Source organism: Schistocerca gregaria, chromosome 8 (genome assembly GCF_023897955.1).
Source record: "Schistocerca gregaria isolate iqSchGreg1 chromosome 8, iqSchGreg1.2, whole genome shotgun sequence".
Lineage (NCBI taxonomy): Eukaryota > Metazoa > Arthropoda > Insecta > Orthoptera > Acrididae > Schistocerca > Schistocerca gregaria.
Genome location: NC_064927.1, coordinates 475,575,952 through 475,592,273, shown reverse-complemented (window position 1 = coordinate 475,592,273; position 16,322 = coordinate 475,575,952). Strand labels below are relative to the sequence as shown.

General features: G+C 43.9%; 1 protein-coding gene across 2 annotated transcripts in view; it reads right to left on the bottom strand.

The window, feature by feature from the left end:
• Positions 1–48: 48 nt before the first annotated feature.
• LOC126284250 (uncharacterized) overlaps positions 49–16,322 on the bottom strand; it is a 151,286-nt gene continuing 135,012 nt past the window's right edge. Inside the window, exon 6 of one of the 2 annotated variants that reach the window (XM_049983049.1) lies at positions 49–3,661. In XM_049983049.1, coding sequence (XP_049839006.1) covers positions 2,856–3,661 — 806 coding nt within the window. In that variant the 3' untranslated portion in view covers positions 49–2,855. Of the gene's footprint in view, positions 5,165–16,322 lie in introns of both variants that reach the window. The other variant, XM_049983048.1, reaches the window with a different exon arrangement.

Sequence of the window (16,322 nt, the reverse complement as noted above, 5' to 3'; positions counted from 1 at the left end):
TAAAAGTGCATCATGTACATTTTACTTATAGAAATTTAAAATAAAGCGTATAATTGTAAACTCACTTTATTGTTCGGGTTTTTAATTACTCAATATCAGTTTTTAAAAATCATAACAATGGCACATAGAGAAAATCAAAAAATGTATGCTGTACATTTACTGAGATTTAAACTGACGATCCTATAAAGTCAGCTCAAAGCCTAAACAGATGTGTGGGTTATTGTAAAGCAACTTTATGTACTTTTACACATCATGTCTTACAGCTAACAATAAGTTTACTAAAAAAGGAAGAGTATACACCTGCATTATTTAAACTCTTATACTGCATTTCAAGAGCTTATGAATACATAAAGCTCAAGTATATTGTCACAGACCATTATCTCTATAGAATAACAAACCAATCGTCACCTTAAAAGTTTGACAATCGTTACACAGTAACACTATATGCAATCAAATGCAGTCTTATGTAAATCGCCTGTGAATTCTAGAGACACAGACTGTCGCTCCATACCATTCAGTTTGCCACAGCTTTATAGTAATGAGCTTACAAGAAATTCAGAAAACAGTATAAATTGCATTAACGGTAGTAAATCTGTAACTAACTTAAGAAATATTTCTAGGAAATATTGCTACAGCACCTGAAGAGGAACGTGCAAATCAGACCACGTTTACGACGGAGTCAAGCAAGTTACATACTTCTAAAAATGTTAAGTCAACATATTTCCTGCATCCACATCGCCCCCCGGTTCTCGTTAGCTGTGATATATTTATCAGCTAAGAAATATCCATAGAGGTAAGTAGTATACTCTGTAGCAGCCAGAAAACGCAAAGTGGCTGTATGATTGTCTTTGTGTGCAAAGATATAAACATCAAATGAAGTTACAAGTATTAGTTTTTCTCTATAATCATTAGTCCAAGACAGCTATGAAACAAAAAAATAAGCAACTTAACTTCGCTATGTAGTTCCCCGCCACTTAGCGAGCTATCATGGGCACTATGAAATTTATGCAAATGCATGAAAGCACGTCTTGTAGGTTTAGTCTACAAGTTCTCGCAGACATCAGGGGCGGCAACCTGCGAGACGTTATAGTATGTGCGTCTCAGTAATATTTACATCCGGAACAAGGAGTTGATTAAAGAAATGATACAGAAACAGATGGATAATAGATTCCTCTATCGACAATAGTATAAATATGCTACAGAAAATGATCTTCATTAGTGGCAAAACATGCTCCATATTCACTTCTTAACAGCACACAGTAACAGAGTCCGACATATTGAGAGTAATGATACCAACAAATACACAACAAAATGTTGCTGATATGGTGCAGGTAGAAATTCAGCAGTTAATATTTTATTAGGTGCTTACTGTCACTGAAAATTATGAAGTAACAACCAAGTTTATAAATAGCGCAGATGTCCCACTTAAACAGCTTTTCACTACATTGTATGTAAGTCCATTATGTGGTAATGGTATAGTTAATATTCATAGGCATTCTTAATTGCTAGATATATCCTGCTTACCTTGTAGATAAGAATAACTTCTAATTGTCTTTTGCAACTTAGTATTATATTTGTTTCACTTAACCATTCTGGTATCTTCATTGGTCTATAAGGAAATATTTACTTAACTAGAAGCATTTTGTTTTTAGTTTTACATAGTAGTATTTTTAGGTCGACTTAAGGTTTAATATTATTTATGAATGATGTATGTGTTAACTTAGAATTGTGTGTATAATGCATTTCATATCTACGAGTAGATATTTGTAAGGAATATCAGTATTAAGTTAACGTACAAATTCTGCTAGGATACATTACACATCTAGGAACGAAATATTTTTAAATCTTTTGAATTTTAAGTTAACCAAAAAGTGTTGTTGCGAGACAGTATATACTTCGACAAAAAACAGTGATAGTCAAGTGCCGCGCGGTATTAGCCGAGCGGTCTAAGGCACTGCAGTCATGGACTGTGCGGCTGCTCCCGGCGGAGTTTAGAGACCTCCTTCAGACATGGGTGTGTTTGTTTGTCCTTAGAATAATTTATTTTAAGTAGTGTGTAAGCTCAGGGACTGATGACGTTAGCAGTTAAGTCCCATAAGATTTCACACAAATCTGAAGAGGCAATTTAACAATATTTCATTTATCTTCTTTGTTTACTACTGAAGATACCCAAAAGGAATTGGATGGAAACAAAAATAAGCTTCAGTTTCAAAAGACAAGTGATAGTTATTGCACATCCACATCGACGCAATGCAAAACGAAGTGGATGGCAGAATTTACTTCTCTATCTACAACATAAGCGGCAGTACAAAATGTTTTTCACTTGATATATGAGAAGTTTCAGTTCTGATTTTATTCTGACACTGATCGTGTCTTGACACTTCGTATTAATCAGTCCCATAGTCATGTGGAGTCATTAAAATTATTCTAAGGTAAGGAATATTTTTTTGTGGCACACACCAGGTGTATGGCTAAATGGCGAGTGAGAAGTGAGACCTCATTATCTGGATGCTGTGCAGAATTTGTGGTAAGTGCATTTGGAGGTGATCTAGTCACTGCACGGATTGCTACTGAAACGTAGACTTCCACGGCCGGAAATGTCATGTCTATTATAATTGTCTGGGCTGTTATGCTGTGGTCGGTTGATGAATTCCCAACGTTGACTGTCAGTAGCGAGCCAGTGGGTGTGTTGGACCTTCCATCGAGCTACAGGCCCCGTTGAAGATGTCTCCCGCAGACGGGGACGAAACGTTGGGAGTTCGCAGGATTCATCAACCGACCACGGCATAACAGCCCGGATAGTTATAATGGACATGTACGGATTGTGTGAGGAAGAGAGGTCGTCCAGCAGGACCCTAGCTAGCAGCGGCCGCTTCAGCCGGGTCGTAGTGTATGAAGACGGGCTTGGTCTGGTGGTCGGTGACGGCGCCCCGCAGGTACGGTGGCACTTGGGCGTCGTGGACCGCAGCGACGGGCACCGCATCGTACAGCGACGCCCTCTGCGAGACGCTGAGTCCCCGCGGGGGCGCCTTGGCGTCGGCGGCGGCGTCGGCATCGGCGGCGTCGGCTGCCACAGGCTGCGCCACCTGCACCGCCACTGGGATGACCGGGTGGTGGAAGCTGTAGAAGAACCCGCCGTCCACCTGCGGCTGCGGCATCGCGGCGGCCTTGGGAGACGCCGCCTTGGCCCGGCGCTCCGGGTGGATGTACATGGCGCTGTACGACTCCGCTGGCCCGTCCTTCAGCGACACCACCGACCGCTGGTTTCCAGGAGTAGCTCTGTTGGCCTCTCCAGCCTCGGTCTCGGCCGCTGTGGCGTGTTCGGCTCTGGACGAGCCGGCAGCCACCGTCTCCGCCACCAGCTCTTCTTTACTGGCACCAGATGCGCCCTCTCGATCTGCAACTTTACCTGCTTCCCCAGCAGGAGCATCGAGAGATCTGGCCTTCGAAGGAGCGTTCCTGCCGATCAGGTTGTTGAGGATGACCGCCTCCTTGCTCCCGGCCTGCCTGTAGACTGGCGTATCGGCTCTTCTGGCAATGTCCTGTAGGTACTGCATGGCCACGGGTGGGTACCCTCCGACGTTGGTGACGCCCGATGGGTGGCCGCCGTAATGGGTCGACTGGTCGCTGTGGGCAGTGCTCCCCTTGCTGTAGAAACCGCCTGAAACGTGGGGTGGGGCGACAGTTTGAGAGCTGACCCTAAAAATACTGTGGTCACTATCAGTACCGCGACTTCCGTCACCATCTGAGTGAACTTTGTAAAACAGTGCACCATACTTGCTGTGTGGGGTACTATAGGCAACATCATCCCCAACAACAACCGGCATTCTGCCTTCCGGGAAGTAGTTCCTAGTCGGCACCCTTTCATTATTTCGTCGCTGAGCAGTCATCATTGTTCCAAAATGCGAGGAAGCTACAGAACTGTCGTCGAACAATTGATACTGCCCTCCGTTCCCATCATTGTCTGTTCCATTAAACGATGAATCTAGAACCACCTGAGTTTCATTAACGTCAGAGTAGCTATTACCATTGTAATAAACTGGGTGTGGTACATAACGTGATCTAGAATGCTCCTGGGGCCTAGAGTATGTGTCTGAAGGTAATTGCTGATGACTATAAGGCTCCTGCAAATCACGCAGGTCGTATGCTCCCAGGTTACCTTCTTGCTGTGGATTTAGAGGACTGACACCTGGTAACGAAGACTGCTCTCTGTGCCCATTGGAGCGTCCTGCTTCGCTGTACACAACATGTACAGCCGCTTGCGTCTGATTAGAGTATGAGTTAGTGGGTGGGTAGTAAACAGGGTGTGGAGAATCTTGTGAAGCAGAATTGACTGACGAGACAGAGTAATTACGAGAAATCTCTCCCTCGGTGGTAATCAAAGGACGGTCGTCATATCTGTGGCTAAGGCTGGACTGGCCTTTCCTGGAGGTATCGATTCCTCTATTCTCAACATACGTGAAGTGCGGTCTGTAGGTACCTCTATTTGCATTATAACTTGTCGAAAAGCCTCGATTGGTAATTGGTTCTCCTCCAGGGAAAGCACCGCCACCTCCCTGCGTAGACGTCTCTGATACTCCACTGTGCCTTGCAGGATAACTCAAGTCTGGGAGGACAACTCCAGCTTTGTAGAACGTCTTCCGCCTATTACCAGAATCCGAGGTCACCACATCTGCTGCTAACATAGATCGGCCACGGCTCTTGGCCCCACCAATTTTGTGGAGGAACTGGAATTCCCTTTCCGCGGCCCTCTGGAGATCATCCGTGTCGTCATCATTACGCCTTAAAGCTCTCGACGAGTTGAAAATTTCCTGTATCAGGTACGACTCTGGGAAATTTCTGGCCATCTTCTCGGGGTCGCGTTCTTTGATGTAGTCGTATATAGTTACCCTGCCCCTTCTAGCCCGCCGAGTTGCAGTCGCAGTGTGGTTCTGCTGGGCGGCGACGTCGGAAGTGCTCGTATTTTGCAGCGCTGAACGCACATGTTTCGCCGAAGGCTTCTCGTCATCGTTTTCACTAATAGTATTGTCTCCGGTTGCGCTGTCCGCATACACGATGATGAACCGCTGCGCAGAATCGGCGTCGTGACCAAGAACATCTCCTCCAGAATTCACTAGGGCCTCCGACGAGTCACTGGAGTTTTGGCGATCGCCGATCGTAGATCCTGAAAATATTTGTCTTTGTCGGCATGCTTGTCCATACTGGAGAGACTCCGCTCTTAGCTGAGTGGCTCACATGCACCGCCATCCTCTAGCTGCGCTAACAGTTCTCACATCACGTTCTTTGTACATGCAGAGTAGCAGAGTGAGTGATAACTTACAAATAAAATGGGGATGCGCCCTAAAGAGAGAGGTAGAGAGAGTAGCTAAACATGTAAACAGGCAACTGAGGTGTCGTCGGCATGCTGTTACCACACTAACATGCAGTCGAGGACTGATCCTAAAAAGTCTTTCAGCATTTGAAAGCCAGTAGCCAGTGGACGACTCTGAAAGCAGCAATGAAGTGGCAATGCCCAGTACAATACCCATAGACAAGAAGGAAACGGACTCGTGGATATAATTGTACATGGATAAAATTCACAGTAGGTCGTATGGATTACAGGTTTTCGAGATAGCAGCTGACTGAGTTCCCAACCGCCTCACCTCCGGAAATCCTACACACCCAATAAACTTCATCAGCGAAATCACACCGTGTCCCTGGTTCTCGCCGAAGAAGATGGCGCTGTGTTTAAGACACTGGAGTCGCATTTGAGAGGGAGGTTGTTCAAACCGTCACAAACAATTCGTTGGTGGCCTTCCAAAATCGTTTAACCCAGATGCCGGAATGTTCCTTTTGGTAAAGGAACAACCAATTTAGATTTTCCATCATTCTCCCAACCGATCTTGTGCTCCGACTCTAACTACATCGGTGGGACAATACGCTTCCTTCCTTCCTTCTGTCTCATTTCTCATCCAGCCTGAGCGTTCTTCTCCTCCCCTCCATACACCACACATCCTTTCCCGACGTAGCTTTAACCAACTCCCGCTTCCTAATTCAGAAATCCGTAGCGAAATCTATCCCTCATATCGCCTATAGTTCATTTTCCCTCCCGTCCGTAAGAAGTGGCCTCCATCTCTCATTATTCACATCCAGCTGCCACTGCAAGTCTAATATTCGCAATATTATTGTGTATAACTCCAACTGCCCCGCGAAACCTATATCAGTATCCTGCTATCCATATTACTATACATCCTGCGTGGCCACTCACTGATCCTTTTATGTATGCCAGTATCTGCTGCGATCGTAGATGACGTCGATCAACCTTTGCTCTTGGTCGTGCAACTGGAATTCCCCTTATGCAGTCCTTAGGAGATCATATGTGTCATTATCAAAATGCACTTCAGCTGTCGTCCAATTGCAAATCTCATCCACCGGGGGCAATTTCTGGACATCGTCAGCAATGTCTAGCCCTCTAATCGTGACTTGGCCCTATTCGTCAACACATTTTACATACATCAATTTCTTATTTTTAACTGCATTTTAATATTCTACTGTCGTAATTTATAAACATATGGAGACTAAGCTCGCTTTATGACGTCGGACAGCCCATTCACACCCTAATGGAGGAATCAAACGATTTTCTTCTTCTTCTTCTTCTTCTTCTTTCAGAAGGCTAAGCCGGCTATCTGCAGCTTCCTTACAGTCTTACCTAAGAAAATGTTTCGTATCTGAATATCACGCCTGATTAAGTCTCCAACAAGCTTTGCTTTGCGTTGGCCTATAACATTCAGTAATAGTTTCTCTCCTATTTGCTGTAGAACCATCTCACTTGTTCCTCTGTCAGCCCAGCTAATTCTTGTCATTCTCCTCCAGCACAAGATTTCTCCGTAGCTTCAAAGTGAGCGTTCCCGCGCTTTGCTAACGCCCAGATTTCACATCTCTACGTCAGGACGCTCCACACAAAGGCATTCACAAATCTTTTTGTACTGAGGGACATGATGTGCATCTGCAGTAGAAGATTCTTCTTATTATGAAAGGAATTCTTAGTCTGTATTATTCTTCTCTTGATTTCCTTGAGGCAGCTATTGTTTTCCTACACAATGTTACGGAGATAGTGAAATTCAGTTAATTCCTCGAGTTGCTCACTACCTATTTTTATGCCAGTCTTATCCCGATCTCCTTCCTCGTTCATAACCATGGCTTTTGTGTTTTCGTTATTTGGTATGACGTGATCAACAAAAAAAAAGTTTCCGATACACTTTTGGAGATTAATAATATTGCTCTGCACAAGAAGCAAGATCTTAAGATGGCTATAGTGCCTCAATGAATGCAAAAGATGAAGGAAAAGCTAGAGAAAATAGTTCACATAATCCAGTAATTTGAAACAAATGTGCTATATAGACAAATAGCATTGCAGCATAGTCAAAGCCCTTCATATTAATTGTTCACCAGTTACTTATAGCACAAACACACACAAATACAAGCGCCCTATTAACGTAATTAATGAAAAATTGGTTTTCAGTGAGATTTGTGGGCTATTGCTAAAGTAAGAAAAAGTCAGAAAGAGAATACATACACTGAAATTGCACATAAAGCTCAATATGAAGCTTGAACATTTACAGAAAAACACAAACATGCTCTCATTAAATATTAAAATATATATTAATTTTTCACACCAGTACCAGCATGCTGTGCACACACACATATTTATATACATATACATGCATTTTTCATCTCACCTGTTCAGGTAATATGGTCCATATCGATACTGGTAATAGGTTTACCTGTTAAAAGTATATCAAAAAGGAGAATTACGTGCTTCAGAAGATTACACTGTTGTAACTATTCATCTTAGACATATTTTAGTGAGTGATGGTAGCCGTGATACTCGTCTTATTTCGGCTCCGTGTAGGTGGAAAGGAAGTACACTGCCTTCTTCAAAGCAAGATGGAACAGTAGGTTCAAAAGAAACAGAAATTGAGCTCCCATATTTATTAACTAGAGAAATAAAGCTAAGAAACCGATGACGAGGGAACAGTAACCAAACAGCATCAATCACACAAAAACGGGGTTTTATCGTTACGTTAATATACCACGTAGTTTTTATCAACTTTAGGGATGTATTATCTGTTGTGAAGCCATCGCATAACCGTCTCATCGATACCACAACATGTTTCGAGACTACATTACCCCATTATCAAGTGCTTCAAATTACTACGACACTAGGAAGTTTTCACTTTCGATCTCTGTCGTAAATGCGTTAAGCTAGAACGAAAAGATTTTGTATTGTAACGCACTGAACGTTGCATTTATTAATGCTGCTCGGGCTGTAGTAAAAATGAATTGCATACTTAAAACAGCAGAAAGAAAAACGAAGCACACTGCCATGCATTGGGACAATAAACTCAAAATGAGATGAATTCCAGTTTCCTAGTAGCTTTTACAACTGATCTTTTTTTTCCTGGTCTTCTCGTTATACATCTTCTTCACTAGAAACATTTGCCACTTTTCTCTTGGGACACCCGTACTTTCCTCTGCTTTCCTAAGCTTTATCTCCCTTCTGATGTAAGAGTATATAGTAAGATTTTAAAAGGCAGTTGTTGACTACTCTATTAACATGTTCATTTAATTTTCTGTCTTTTTCTTGATGTTAAGTTCATTCCTAATATCAACATTTGTAGTTTTCTCTAAGCTACAGCTTCTCCTGCGATCGAATACACATACGATCGCTTTCGTATTTGCCAGTACAAAAATTAATGTTACCATTAAGAAATATTCTCTGCACAACGTTGTCTACATCTTCATCTTCATCTACATCCATACTCCGCAAGCCATCTGACGGTGGGTAGCGGAGAGTACCTTGAGTATCGGTTCTCCCTTCTATTCCAGTCTCGTATTGTTCGTGGAAAGAAGGATTGTCGGTATGCTTCTGTGTGGGCTCTAATCTCTCTGATTTTATCCTCAAGGTCTCTTCGCGAGATATACGTAGGAGGGAGCAATATACTGCTTGACTCTTCAGTGAAGGTATGTTCTCGAAACTTTAACAAAAGCCCGTACCGAGCTACTGAGCTTCTCTCCTGCAGAGTCTTCCAGTGGAGTTTATCTATCATCTCCGTAACGCTTTCGCGATTACTAAATGATCCTGTAACGAAGCGAACTGCTCTCCGTTGGCTCTTCTATCAACCCTATCTGGTACGGATCCCACACTGCTGAGCAGTATTCAAGCAGTGGGCAAACAAGCATACTGTAACCTACTTCCTTTGTTTTCGGATTGCATTTCCTTAGGATTCTTCCAATGAATCTCAGTCTGGCATCTGCTTTACCGACCATTAATTTCATATGGTCATTCCATTTTAAATCACTGCTATTGCGTACACCCAGAAAATTTATGGAATTAACTGCTTCCAGTTGCTGACCTGCTACATTGTAGCTAAATGATAAGGGATTTTTCTTTCTATGTATTCGCAGCACATTGTCTACATTCAGACTGAATTGCCATTCCCTGCACCATGCGTCAATTGGCTGCAGATCCTCCTGCATTTCAGTACAATTTTCCGTTGTTACAACCTCTCGATACACCACAGCATCATCTGCAAAAAGCCTCAGTGAACTTCCGATGTCATCCACAAGGTCATTTACGTATATTGTAAATAGCAACGGTCCTACGACACTCCCCTGCGGCACACCTGAAATCACTCTTACTTCGGAAGACTTCTCTCCATTGAGAATGACATGCTGCGTTCTGTTATCTAGGAACACTTCAATCTAATCACACAATTGGTCTGATAGTCCATATGCTCTTACTTTATTCATTAAACGACTGTGGGGAACTGTATCGAACGCCTTGTGGAAGTCAAGAAACACGGCACCTACCTATGAACCCGTGTCTATGGCCCTCTGAGTCTCGTGGACGAATAGCGCGAGCTGGGTTTCACACGACCGTCTTTTTCGAAACCCATGTTGATTCCTACAGAGTAGATTTCTAGTCTCCAGAAAAGTCATTATACTTCAACATCATACGTGTTCCAAAATTCTACATCTGATCGACGTTAGAGATATAAGTCTATAGTTCTGCACATCTGTTCGACGTCCCTTCTTGAGAACTGGGATGACCTGTGCCCTTTTCCAATCCTTTGGAAAGCTACGCTCTTCTAGAGAGCTACGGTACACCGCTGTAAGAAGGGGGGGGGGGGGGCAAGTTGTCTTTTGCTGCAGAACGTAGAACGTATACTTTATCTTTTCTATCATTTGTACTTGTCCATAATGAAGATGCACGTCCGCCCCACGTCCGAAACTCATTGCAGCTGACTGCGCACATATAGTGTAAACTACGTTGTTGACAATGCTCTCGATATAACGCCGATATCTTTAATTAACAGTGTAATCCCTTTATATGTAGTTTCAAACAAATACCTCTTAAGTTTCTTGTTCCTATGGTAACTTCATTGGTTGATCTCAAAAATCACTAATAAATGAAAATAAATGCGCAGAAAATGTTTCCCAACAGCATTTTGTCATCCTTTGGTCTTTTAAGAAGTATTACGGCTAACAGTTTTGGGATTATGCGAAATACAACAGTTAAAACCTTTCCTCTTCCGCATCCCTTCCCAGTCGCCCATACTATCACAGAATTCCATTCCTGTTTCATTCTGCAAAAACCGTATTTCGCTCTCCATAGCTGACTCCCCGCATGGGGCTTCTCTGCCATTAGTTTCATGGTTTATCTCAACATCTTCGGCTCGCAATGCAATAATGTGTATACGTAAAATTGCTGTTGATGCTAATTTGATTCCAAACCACTTTAATCTCACAGTAAAGACTATGGTTCTTAGAGTAGAAAGATGGAGGCTGTGTCTGACCAGTATTTCTTCAGAAAGGTGAGAGAACAGCCATCGAGAAGCAATTACCTGTGTTCCCATCAGACAACCCACTTTTAGGTCGATTCACACTTGCCCAAACAGAACGAGACGGAACGAAAAACCAACATTTCACAATGGATTTGAAACGGCGCCGTTCGCGCAGGCCGTTAACGGAACGAAACGGGACGAGACGGAACAGAACGTCAAGCTCAAGGTTTGACGGTGTTGTGAAGGTATTGGATTTCGTGCTTTTGTCTCTCCTTAGCCTCTATTTCATCATTTTTCTTAGTTTCCGTGACATATAGCAAATATTTTACTATGATGAAGATATCTTTCATTGAGCGTTTTTTGAGTGGTCTTCCGCATAGAGGCCAGAAATCTGAATGTGATAAATGATTTACTTTTTGCAAAAACTGACTAGAGCTGATAGTTACACTGTAGATAAATAAGAAATAAATAGATGAAGCAATTTCTGTTAAATAACCTTTTTAAAAACATAACTCAGCTGTATTGGAGGAGAAAATATTTTTGTTTCTCGTGCTATTTGGTTTGTAATTATATATTGTCGTTAGCAAATAATATTGGACGGTTTGAAATGTTGTTTCACTTCCTACCGGTTATCGAAGAAAATTGATCAGGAACAATCTTTACGAAGTTTTCTGAGACCATTAATAAACTTTATTGTTGCTAGTTTCTTAAATCTGGAATTATATTCATACTTGCTATCTCACAAACTCACTATCAACGTTCGGTATAAAAATTCCATCATTTATCTGTGCCGTCGCATCACGTTACGTTCCGTTCTCTTGACATCTACTGTGAATCGGCCTATAATCCAGCTGTAAATTTTAAATAGGATAATCCTCGAACAAACTTCCTGTGTTTGACCTGTATTTAGCCAGCAAGAAGAAGAGCACCGTTCGCGAAATAAGAGTTGCATTAGATTCCCCGTCTGTCAAACCGCCCTTATCTGCCAGGAAGTTGCAAATACGCTTGTATGCAAAATTAAGGGCGAAAGTAACTTTGACATGATGTGTCACTACTGAGCACCATGACTCGATGAAACCTGTACCATACATGGAAAGAACGGTTACACTATAGTATAGTAGGTGACTGAAACAGATACCCAATGAGATGAACAGAAATGACGCTTTGATTCAAAGACAATGATTGCAGCGAAGTCATCTCACGATGGTCCCCTGGGCATAACAAAAGGCGGGACGACACAGTTCTTAATAGGGTGTTTGGTCACCACGGAACGGCAATACATCTTCTGCAAAGTGTTCCCATGCTGGTCACAAGGTTGGTGAGGACTTCTCGTGGCAGGACGTTCCGTCCCTCCACCAACGCGGTTTGCAACTGCTGGTGGGCGCTAGAGATATAGACGCGCTGCAATACGTCATTCCAGCGCACACGACACATGCTCTATGGGTTTTAAGTATGGGGAACGGGCTGGCGAGTCCAATCGATGAATATCCTCTCGTTGCGAGGACTCCAACATCTACCAAGTCCGATCCAGTCGCGCACCTTCATCCATAAAAATGAAGTCAGGGCCGAATGCACCCCTAAAAAAAAGCACATGGATAAGGCCCACAATGTCACAATAACATTGACCGACGAGTGTACGATGTTGAAAGATTTGAAGGATACTACGCCTGTGAAACATTATGTCTCCTCACACTATAACAACTGGATCAACAAAATGATCGTGCTTCATACTGCTGGACTTACCCTCATATGGCGACACGTGGGAACACATAATGCGCCCAGGAACATAGTCGAACATGATCCTTAAGCACGTGCAAATGTAATGGGGGTGGAGGCGCATAATGTTACATGAGAGTATTGACCTTCAAATCTTTGAACAAGGTACGCCCACCGAGCAATGTTACTGTGACACTGTAGTCCTTCCATTCATGCCTTTTGCACGTATGCATTCCACCGAGACTTCATTCTTAAGTATGGCAGTGCGCGATCACATCGAACAGCGCAGTTGGAGGAGCTGCTGGGAACGAGAGCATATTCGGGGAATAGCCTGCTAGTTCCCCAGACTTAAATCCCACTGAGCACGAGTGGGACGACGTAAGGGAGACCAGGGCCAAGTGTCCATCTCAGTCAAAGTCACAATTGGGGGCCCGACAGCTATGAGTTGCTGCATCTCGCCTGAACTACTCTGCCTAGGGGACCCAGTCACCCCCCTGAACACTAACCTGTCTACTGCGACGCTCGGCGTAGTTATAACAACTTTTGTGGATTTTACTTATCCTGCAGTAAAGTGAGTGGTCAGTTCATGTACACTACTGGCAATTAAAATTGCTACACCACGAAGATGACGTGCTACAGACGTGAATTTTAACCGACAGGAAGAAGATGCTCTGATATGCAAATGATTAGCTTTTCAGAGGATTCACACAAGGCTGGCGCCGGTGGCGACACCTACAACGTGCTAACATGAGGAAAGTTTCCAACCGGTTTCTCATACACAAACAGCACTTGATCGGTGTTGCCTGGTGAAACGTTGTTGTGATGCCTCGTGTGAGGAGAAGAAATGCGTACCATCATGTTTCCAACTTTGACAAAGGTCGGATTGTAGCCTATCGCAATTGCGGTTTATCGCGTGGCGACACTGCTGTTCGCGTTGCACGAGATCCAATGACTGTTAGCAGAATATGGAATCGGTGGGTTCAGGAGAGTAATACGGAACGCCGGTCTGGATCCCAGTCGCGATGGCAGGCATCATATCCGCATGGCTGTAACGGATCGTGCAGCCACGTCTCGATCCGTGAGTCAACAGATGGGGACGTTTACAAGACAACAACCACCTGCACGAACAGTTCGACGACGTTTGCAGCAGCATGGACTATCAGCTCGAAGACCATGGCTGCGGTTACCCTTGACGCTGCATCACAGACAGGAGCGCCTGATATGGTGTACTCATCGACGAACCCGGGTGCACGAATGGCAAGACGACATTTTTTCGGATGAATCCAGGTTCTGTTTACAGCATCATGACGGTCGCATCCATGTTTGGCGATATAGCGGTGAACGCGCATTCGTCATCGCCATACTGGCGTATCACCCGGCATGATGGTATGGGGTTTCATTGGTTACGTGTCTCGGTCACCTCATTTTGGCATTGACGGTTCTTATAACAGTGGACGTTACATTTCAGATGTGTTACGACCTGTGGCTCTACCCTCCATTCTAACCCTGCGAAACCCAAAATTTCAGCAGAATAATGTACGACCGCATGTTGCTGGTCCTGTACGGGCCTTTCTGGATACAGAAAACGTTCGACTGCTCCCATGGCCAGCACATTCTAGAGATCTCTCACCAATTGAAAACGGGTGGTCAATGGTGGCCAAGCAACTGGCTCCTCATAATACGCCAGTCACTACACTTGATGAACTGTGGTATCGCGTTGAAGCTGCGTGGGCAGCTGTACCTGTACACGCCATCCAAGCTCTGTTTAACTCAATACCCAGGCGTATCAAGACCGTTATTACGGCCAGAGGTGGTTGTTCTGGGTAGTGATTTCTCAGGATCGATGCACCCAAGTTGCGTGAAAATGTAATCACATGTCAGTTCAAGTATAATATATTTGTCCAATGAATATCCGTTTATCATCTGCATTTATTTTTGGTGCAGCAATTTTAATGGTCAGTAGTGTATTAATTGTTGAGAGAGCATTTCAGTTACGTTGGAACTGTGATATCGTGACTCGATAATCCTACGTTGGTTATTAAAAGTTCGGTCATACTATTAGAGGGTACACAGCTTTTACTTAATGGCTTCAGTGCGGGCGAAGTGGCCACATCGACGGTTGCTCTGGCTCCTTATCTAGGGGAAAACGCAAAAGCAGCGACCAGAAGAGAGGCTCAAGTGGCAATACTCAAAACAGTTCCTTATAAGAATGACCTAGAAGTTAAGGAACACAGTATGCCGTTTACTTGTTTCACGGGTTTCACAATGGAACATACACTACTGACCAATAAAATGCTACACTATGAAGAAATGCAGATGATAAACGGGTATTCATTGGACAAACATATTACACTAGAACTGACATGTGATTATATTTCACGCACTTTGGGTGCATAGATCCTGATAAATCAGTACCCAGAACAGCCACCTCTGGCCGTAATAACGGCCTTCATACGCCTGGGCATTCTCAAACAGGGCCTGGATGGAGTCTACAGGTACAGCTGCCCATGCTGCTACAACATGATACCACATTTCATCAAGAGTAGTGACTGGCGTATTGTGACCAACCAGTTGCTCGGCCACCATTGACCAGAAGTTTTCATTTGGTGAGAGATCTGTAGAATGTGCTCGCCAGGGCAGCAGTCGAACATTTTCTGTATCCAGAAAGGCTCGTACAGGACCTGCAACATCCGGTCGTGCATTATCCTGCTGAAATGTAGGGTTTCGCAGGGATCTAATGAAGGGTAAAGCCACGGGTCGTAACACATTTGAAATGTAACGTCCACTGTTCAAAGTGCCGTCAATGTGAGCAAGAGGTGACCGAGACGTGTAACCAATGGCACCCAATACCATCACGCCGGGTGATACGCCAGTATGGCGTTGACGAATACACGCTTCCAATGTGCGTTCACCGCGATGTCGCCAAACACGGATGCGACCATCATGATGCTGTAAACAGAACCTGGATTCATCCGAAAAAATGACGTTGTGCCATTCGTGCACCCAGGTTCGTCGCCGAGTACGCCATCGCAGGGGCTCCTGTCTGTGATGCAGCGTCAAGGGTAACCGCAGTTACGGTCCCCGAGCTGATAGTCCATGCTGCTGCAAACGTCGTCGAACTGTTCGTGCAGATGGTTGTTGTCTTGAAAATGACCCCATTTTTTGAGTCAGGGATCGAGTCATGGCTGCACGATCCGTTACAGACATGCGGATAAGATGGTTGTCATCTCGACTTCTAGTGATACGAGGCCGCTGGGATCAGCACGTCGTTCCATATTACGCTGCTGAACCCAATGATTCCATATTCTGCTAACAGTCATTGTATCTCGACCAACGCGAGCAGCAATGTCGCGGTAGGATAAACCGCAATCACGATAGGCTACAATCCGACCTTTATCAAAGTCGGAAACGTTATGGTACGCATTTCTTCTCTTTACACGAGGCATCACAACAACGTTTCACCAGGCAACGCCGATCAACTGCTATTTGTGTATGAGAAATCGTTTGGAAACTTTCCTCATGTCAGCACGTTGTAGGTGTCGCCACCGGTGTGAATGCTCTGAAAAGGTAATCATTGGCATTGTCGGTTAAATTTCGCATCTGTAGCAAGCTATCTTCGTGGAGTAGAAATTTTCATGGCCAGTAGTCTATTTATTCTTTGTCAGAACAGCTTTTTATCCCTGATTCTTGAGTTTATAGGTAAATGTACACTTTGACCACTCATGTCGGGGATGTACTCATTTTGCCAATCTGTGGAAATTGAATTGTCTAAAATACTTA